The sequence below is a fragment of the Vicugna pacos genome, chromosome 16 (genome assembly GCF_048564905.1).
Source record: "Vicugna pacos chromosome 16, VicPac4, whole genome shotgun sequence".
NCBI classification, from domain to species: domain Eukaryota; kingdom Metazoa; phylum Chordata; class Mammalia; order Artiodactyla; family Camelidae; genus Vicugna; species Vicugna pacos.
In genome coordinates this window covers 60,305,508-60,313,781 of record NC_133002.1, presented here as the reverse complement: position 1 = coordinate 60,313,781, position 8,274 = coordinate 60,305,508, and the positions used below count along the sequence as shown (strand labels likewise).

Below are 8,274 nucleotides of genomic sequence, written 5' to 3'. Positions count from 1 at the left end.
AGGCGTTATCTGAGGTCACTGTCCCTCACACTCTGGGCCCTAGCCTTGGCAGAGCTCTGAGTAGTGGCTCATCAGGTAGCCAGTGGTAATTCTGTGTTGAGGGGAAGCCTCACAATGTGGCTCTGTTGGCCCCAGCAGACATGATCCTTCAGCGCATGGTGGGGTGGGTCGGGAGCTGTTCCTTTTGCACGTGGAGGGGGTGTCAGTGCTCATACAGAAAGGGGACACTGTCCTCCCCTTTCCCATGAGACCCTCCAACCTGAATCACCAGTATTTTTGTTCGAAATGGAAATATACACCCCTGTTCTGTCCTTGCTTTCTCCACTTAATACAGCTTGGGGATGGTCCTGCGTCGGTGAATGCAGAAATCAGCCTCAATCTTTTAAAAGCTGTGGGTGCCCCCTGGTATGAAAGCATTGGAATCCAGTAACCTGCCCCTCTTTGAACATTGTTTCTGAAGACATCTGAAATAACACAGTGTAGGGATGGAGATAGCAGCTCAACAAACCAACCCTCCAAGCCACGCATGTGACAACGTGGGGTCTTTGACAGTGACCCACAGTCAGGTTCATTGTACATCCCTACCCAGTGCATCCATACACAGCCCAAACAGACATCCTTATGACATGTGGTGGACACTGATTCTTTCTACTTTATTCTATCTTCTCTTCATCTAAGGGTGGTGGTTTCTCAACCATTCAGAGTCGGGACCTGCGATTTGAAATCATTGCTGTCATGAAACAATGTAAGTGAACAGAATGTGTAAACAGTCAAGTACTATGCTAGCTGAAGTGATTAGCATTCACACTAGTATCCCTCCCCATTCAAATGTACTGGGTTTGGGGTTCAGATCATGGTGGGAATTAATGTGTTACCTGAGTGGCTTTATATTTTGGTCACTGAGCAAGAGTTCAGGCAGCAAGGGACCATACCTCGAACCTTCTGGTGAGTGTGGCTTAAAGTGTAGTAAATAGAGAGAGTGTCAAACATCCAGGGAGAGTCCATGCTCCCTGTGAAGGAGAGAGACTCACCAGACCAAAGGGGGTTGATTCTAAGAGCGTCCTAAGGCCAGGCCAAGATGAGGAAATGACCCTGGATCACTGAGCACACGTCTCCAAATGCAAGGACACACTGGGGCCAAATTGTGATTCCTGGCTCTAACGTTGCCTGTAAAATCAAACAGTCTGGTGAAATCAGTGAAGATTAAGCTCTTAGGTCCAGCAGAATCAACCTTTTAGAAGTAAGATAACAATCTACACAAGCGAAGTGTCAAAAGAAACACGTGCTTAAGGAAATAGAGACCATCATCTTGGACTTTCAGGAGACATCAAACTTCTCCACCAAAGGCTGCGTCAGACAGCTCAGGGGAGTCAGAAGGATGTTTGCTTGTGAATGCACGATTTTCTTAGCCACCAGAGGGTGGGCCAGAGCTGTACCCTGTTGTAAAGATTAGGATCCCTTAGGTTGATATGTTGAAACCCACCTCATCTAACAAAAATATTGTCAGCTATATAGCAGTTGAGCCAAAGACAGTGACAGATCTGTCACCTCAGAGATTAGTTCCACGCAGAAGCTGGGAGTTTATAAGCAGAGGCTGCATTTCATGAGTGGGAAACAGATTGAGGGGGTTGAGCTGTTTGCCCAGGTCACAAGGCTTCCTACTAAGGAAGCAGATCTGGAAAGAAAGCCCAGAGGTTCCTCATTCATGTGTTCCTTTTCCATGAGCGGAAATTACTTTTCTTTGTTGTCTAGAACTGTTGAGAAGTCCTGGGAGACATATTTTAGGTTTGGCCAGTGAAATGGGATTCTGAGAGGGATCACAGCCACCACCCCTCTCCACCTATGGAGATATTCCAAAAGAGGTCCTGTGACCTTTCAGGGACATTGCCAGGGTCTTGAGCTGAACTCTTCTCCAGCAGCCCCTGGGTACCACCCACTATGCTAAGTGTCCGGGTGTACGCACTCCAGCCTGGATACTGCCCGCTGTGCTAAGTGTCGGGGTGTACGCACACCGGGAGGGCCCTGGACCATCCCTGAGTAATGAGTGATCCTGAGGTCCCTTCCAGCTGAGGTGCTTGTAATTTTTATGGGTAGCGCCAAACCAATGAAAGAGTGTATGCATCTAGGAGTGGCTAGAAAAGTGGCAGTTTATTTTTCTAAATTAAAAATTGTGGAGTTCTCCATCTTCAGGTGTGGGACTACTTTCTACGTTCCACAAAAGGCACTCAGTTTTACCAGCGGGAGGGGACTGGTCCGCCCAGTGCAGGCAAATAAAACACGTAGGGAATAGTCTAGAAACGTGAATTTAAGAGGTGAGGGAATCAAGGTCACCAAAATCCTGAAATGTTGGGAGATGAGCTACCTCCGTTTGAAACTTGATCCGGGTAAATTCGGAGGACAAATAAAAGGAAGTATAAAGGTAGTGAATTCATGGCATTCAGGGTTCAGACAGCAGAAATAATGAACTAAAGTGCTCTCGTCTTGGCCAAGGAGCGGGCCCTCCTGATCAGTCTGGGGCGGGCCTGACCTGAGAGGCTGACGTCAGCGAGGCCCACCCTGCCCAACAGCGGCCAGACACGACCTTGGGCCTTTGTGGACAGCCTGGCTCCGGGCAGTGTCCCCCAGGTCTGTGCTGCCCTTGCGAAATCCGAAACCTGCTAGGCTCCTGGAGGCGATCGGGGCGGGCCCTCGGGCTGGGGGCGTGGTCCGAGGCGGGGGCCTCTGGCCCGGGGGCGGGGCCTGCGCTGCGCGCGTGCGCAGGGGCGAGCTGGAGGGCGGCCGCGTGCCGGGGTAGGGGTGCGCGCGCGGGCGGGGGCGGGGCCTCAGGCAGGGGGCGGGGCTGGTGTTGCGCGTGCGCAGGCGCGGGCTGAGGGTCGGACCAGGCCCGGGTGTGCGTGTGTGTGTGTGTGTGTGTGCGCGCGCGCGCGCGCGCGCGCGGGCGGCGGGCGGGGCGCCCCGCGGGAGGCGAGGGGCGGGCGGCGAGCACGGGGTCGGGGGCGGGGCTCCAAGCCGGGCCGGGAGAGCTGGGCCAGGAGCGGCGGGCCCAGGGACGAGCGGCGACTCTGGCGCGCAGCCCGGCGCCGGCACCGGCACCATGGACGAGGACGACAGTTACGGTCAGTAAAGCCAGAGACCGGCCGGCGGACGCCCCCTCCCTCTCTTCCTCCCTTCTCCGGCCCGGCGCCCGGCCGCGCCTCTGGCGGCTGGCGTTTCCCGGGGACGGTGGTGCCAGACGCGAGCCCAGGGCGGCCGGGCCGGGCGGGGGCCTCCGCAGGGCAGGGGTCGCCGGGGGCCCGGAGGCTGAGGGGCGCTGAGGAACCTGGCGTCGCAGAGTCCGGGTCTCCGGGGCAGGCACCTGGGGTCGCCGGGCTCGGCTGTCCGGGGCGGGGGTCGCAGGACCTGGGTCTCTGGGCCTGGGTGTCCGGAGCGGGGATCTTCGGGCCGAGGTGTGGAGGCGGGGTCTCCAGACTCGGGTCTCTGGGGCGGGGGTCTCGGGGCGGAGGGTCTCCGGGCCGGGGATCTCTGGGACGAGGGTCACCGGACCGAGGATTTCGGGCAGGAGTTGACGTCCGGGGTCTTGGGGCGGGGGTCTCGGGGCCCGGGTTCCGGGGCGGAGGTCCCCGGGGTCTCGGGCCGGGTCGCGGGCGGCTGTCCTACACAGGCTGGGCCGCCCCGCAGCCCTGCAGCGGGCCCCCGCCAGGTCTCGAGTTCCCCCGCGGCGTTCTCCGTAGTTTCCGGCCCTTTCGGTGTTCGCAAGTTGTGTGCTCCGGTCCGTGTCTTTGTTCAGAAACGAAGATGAGAACACACAGGCAGCGAACCCGAAGTGGCACAGGCTTCGACTCGAGGGTGCGGTCGGGGGTCAGGACCCTGGCCACCGGCCACCCCGAGACCGGGTTTAACGATTGCTGGCTGCCAGCGAAGCCCGAGGGGCGCGGAGAAAACCCAAGTTTGCTTTCTCATCTGTGCACAGAGACGCGGCATAGTAATCACACCGCACCGGCAGCGAAAACTTGACAAAACTGCGAGTTTCCAAGTTCTCCTCCAGCTAACCTTATCCTGAAAACTGTTGGCCATCGGGGCAGGCATCCCTCCCTCAAATAGCTTAGGATTGCAGGGGTTGCAGAAGGTTATGTGAAACCCTTTAGTTAATTTATTCAGCATTTTAGTCTTGAGAAATTCAGGCGAGAATGACAAATAGGACAAGTGGTGAACTTTTGTGGTTTGGTAGCAGAGTACAGATTCAGCGGAGTTTGAAATGCTTATGGGGCTAAGTGGAACCAAATCCCGGCTTATTGACTAAGGGACATAGACAGTGTTTATTTCTTAAATTCTGAGAGAGCAAACGTTGTCTTGGGGAATGTTAAAATGTAAAAGGTGAAGCACGTTGTTATGGTTTTCTGTTTATTTACCAGTAAGTCGCTGAGGAACTGCCAACCCTTGAAAAGTGGGTTTCTGACCCACAGCCCTGAGCAAGCAGACAGGGCAAGGGCCTCTCGGAGCCTAAAGTCCAGAGCATGTGAGGTATGGATGCCCATCAGATGTCCTCCTGTTACCTTCCAAGTAAAAAGCAGTGTGTGTTTTCCTTCTGTGATTGAAAAAAAAAAAATCACCCACTGGCTGGTCCCAAAGGGTTTTGGGCCCCTCCAGTTTTGTCTCTTCCTGCTCACCCAGGAGGAGCCTTCTGCAGCTTTGCCTGCTGCTGTTTTCAGATGCTGGTGTCCTGCCCAGCTTCCTTTGTGCCCTCTGCTGGTGTTCTTACCCCTGGGCGAGGCAGGAAGCTGTTGGTCTGGTTACTTTTAACACAGTGACTGCTTTGCCAGCAGGCATGATGTGAACTTGTACTTGGACGGGGTGAATGGAAGCGCTGGGCATATTTGTTTCCTATTGTGGCTGATTAGCACAAAGCTGGGGGCTCAAAACACCGTTAAGTTTATTACCTTACAGTTCTGGAGGTCCAAGGTCCAGATTTGGTCTCCCTGGACTAAAGGTGTCGGCAAGGCTGCGTTCCTTTCTGGAGGTCCTAGGGGACCATCCGTTTCTTTGCCTTTTCCAGCTTCTAGAGGCTCCCACGTTCCTTGGCTGGTGGCTACCTTCCATCTTCAAAGCCAGCAGGTAGCATGCTATTTCTGTCTGACCCCCTGCCTCTTCTAATTAGGGCCCTGTGATTACATTGGACCCATTTGGGTAAGGATAAGGATCAGCGATCTTAATTCCGCAATGGTAATCCCCCTTTTGCCATGTAGGGTAACGAAGTCACAACCCAGGTTCTGGGGGATTGGGACATGGTCATCTCTGGGGGGCCGCTACTCTGCTGACCACACATAGAGATGAGAAAGAAGTTATTCCTCTCTTTCTCTTTATACACTTTTAAAAAATTCTATTCTTTCAATTCTGGAGGAACCAAAAAGGTTGAATTTAAAGAGATTCCCCACCCATAGGGTTTACCACATAAAAAGTACCTCATAGGTCAAGATGATCAGACCAAGAGTAAGGTTCCCAGTTCTTTAAGGTTTGCCTCAGTCTCCAGAACTGTCCATCTCCCTCCCAGGTTTTACAGAGAATTTACTTTGAAAGACAAGACAGCTGTTGAGATTCCACACTTCAAAAGGAGGTGTGTGCTGTAGACCCCTGGAGCACACGGACACCGTGCCAGAGGTCCCTTCGGAACCTCTGCTGGTGGTTGGTTCAGGAGCTGGCCGAGGACACGATGCAGCTTTTCACGTTGTGTCTTGGGGGAAGTGGGTTATGGTTTGCCAGCTACCACTTTGGTGTAACAAAACTTTTGGAGCATAACTCATCTGTAATACTCCGAAGAAAGAGAATGAGCCTTAGCGTTTCCTCTGTTCAGTTAAAGAGAATTTCAGAAACGAACCAGAAGGTCTTCCTGACCGCGTGCCCTGTGGTGTCCCGCGCACACCCTGTGACTGCACTGCGGAGTTCGGGAGCCCTTTCCCTCTGGGTCCCTGTAGTGCTGGCTTGTTTATCTGGAGGTCCTGCACTCCTAGACGGGGGCGGTGTGGCTCAAACTGCACATGTCGTGTGCTAGACTGTACTGTGAAGACCCGTGTGGGGGCGAGGGAAGGTCACACACACCTCATGTCTAAAGCTTGTTTCCCTTTGAAAATGTGGAGTTAGTGATTTTCTAAAGCTTAATCGATAGTTTGAAGAAGATGTTCATAATGCTTGGTCTTCACGGCCCCCAGCTTCTTTCCAAACACCGTGAACTAATTGGGAGATGTTTTTCTCGGGTCACATTACCTTCCTATTAGATCAGTCTACTTCCTGGACGTCACAGTTCTCATTTGCAGAAGGAAGAGGTATTTTTGCCTTCATTGGTGCCCTGCCCAAGAGAGGACTCGGTGACTCTGTTCCTCCTGGGGACGTCTGAACTCTGAGCAGATGTTTTTAACCTGCGGTCTGCCTCTTAATGGGCGTCTGGGCCCCTCTGAAACTGTATGTGAAAGTTCTTGTGAACGTGCATTTTTGGAGAGTCCTTCGCTTTAATCGGGTTCCCAGACGGCTCTGACTCGAGGCGCTGCTGCCAGAGGTTGTGGGATGCTGACCGGCTGTGAGGTGGGGTTGGGAGGGCATATCCGCTGTAACAGCACGTTTGTGGTGATGGACGACACGTCCCGACTCTTACAGAATAGTCGGATTCCTGAGCAGGGGTTCTTGGGCTCCTTGAAGTCCCCGTGCCATTCACGGCCTTTACTTCTCAAACCCAGACCGCATTCCTCTCGGCTTTTTATCAGCTTCAGGCGTAGCCACTTTCTGCAGCTCGAGGGAGAAGAGGCCTTTAAGAAACAAGCCTCTCTTGGGAGAGCGGGCGTGTGGATCTTAACCAGGCACACCTGCTGTCCTGGGAAGACGCAGTGAGGTGGGGGCCGCGGCGCGGCGGGTGCCGCTGCAGGGGTTGCGTGGGAGCCCGCTGCGCCCGGGAGGGATCCACTGCTCCGTCTCTGTCTCCAGAGCAAGCATGGGGCCCGGTGCCCGGTAGAGGCAGCCCAGCAACTGTCGAGGGGATAATGGATTGAACCAGGGCCCATGGGGCAAAAGTTAACATTCATTGAGCTTGAATTTCTGTCTTCAACCCTCCATCCCAAAGAGAAACTAGAATACTTTCTGCACATGCCTGACCATATGCCAAACCAATTTTCTTCGTTTTTCTATGATATTGATGACTTTCATTGTTCCCAAATGTGGTTCCACACTTAGTGATTTGTTGTTTATTGAAAAGAATACAATTATACAGAGTCAGGGCTTTCTTAGAAAATCTGGAACATAAGGTTACCATAATTATACATTTTGTGGTCTTTAAGGTAGATTTCCAGGGGTGACATTAACATGTCAGAGGATATAAACATTTTTAGAAGTCTTCATGCATGGTGCCAATTTGCTTTCCAAAAGGGCTGTGTCAACCTACCCTGTTCTTAGCGATGTATGGGGGTACTTGTTCCAGTATCACTGCAAATGTGCCACTGGTGAGGATTAGCATTTGAAAGCTGTTTTTTTTTAAGTAACTTAATGGTTACAAAATGGCACCTCATTATATCTATTGATCACTAGTTAGACTGGAAAAAATTTCTTTTGCAAATTTGTGTATTATGACCTGGCTGTTCACATAGGATGATGTTTGTTTAACTGAGATTAACTCCTTTTTTAAGGCCTCTATTAGATCAACTGACTTATGTTTTTCTCACTCAGATACTGTAAGCACGGGGAAAGAAGACATTCATTCTGACTGAATTTGGGTCCGATTTTGACCGTTTGTAGCAGTTGCTTATTTACCTTTCCTTAGGTTTTCTCTTGAAGATTGAAGAATCTCTCAAACCCATGTGTTGTCTTCTGGCCAAATGGAGAAATTGTCCGGTTATAATGCATGGGATGTCAGGGTTCCTTCCTGCTCCTTCCTAAATGCCTCATGTGTTAGTCAAAAGTCTTGCCAAACAGAATTCTTCTCGTATCTCTCATGCATTCAGGATCAGGCAGTTCTACAGTAAGAACTGGAAGGAGAGTGCCCTCCCCTCCCGAGGGTGAGAACAAACATATAGGTCGCTGGCGGGGGAGGAGGGAGGGGGCATGCGCGCGCATGCTTGCCGGTGAGGCCAAGGTTGGAAAGCTTGAGCCTGAGAGCTGTGTGGCCGGCGGCGGAGTCTCCTCTCCTCTCGGCCTCTCCGCCCGCTCCCTGCTCACCCTGCAAGGTGGAAGTCCCAGACAGTGGACTCCCAAAGAAGAGCGCTCTGCCCGAACCTGTCCAGTTGCTCCGTTGCCACA

At 52.8% G+C, this 8,274-nt stretch overlaps 1 protein-coding gene across 1 annotated transcript in view; it reads left to right on the top strand.

The window, feature by feature from the left end:
* The first annotated feature begins 2,975 nt into the window (after positions 1-2,975).
* The window catches only part of CYTH1 (cytohesin 1), a 68,498-nt gene continuing 63,199 nt past the window's right edge, over positions 2,976-8,274 (top strand). The window contains exon 1 of the mRNA XM_072939726.1: positions 2,976-3,116. Coding sequence (XP_072795827.1) covers positions 3,095-3,116 — 22 coding nt within the window. The 5' untranslated portion in view covers positions 2,976-3,094. The remainder of the gene's footprint in view (positions 3,117-8,274) is intronic.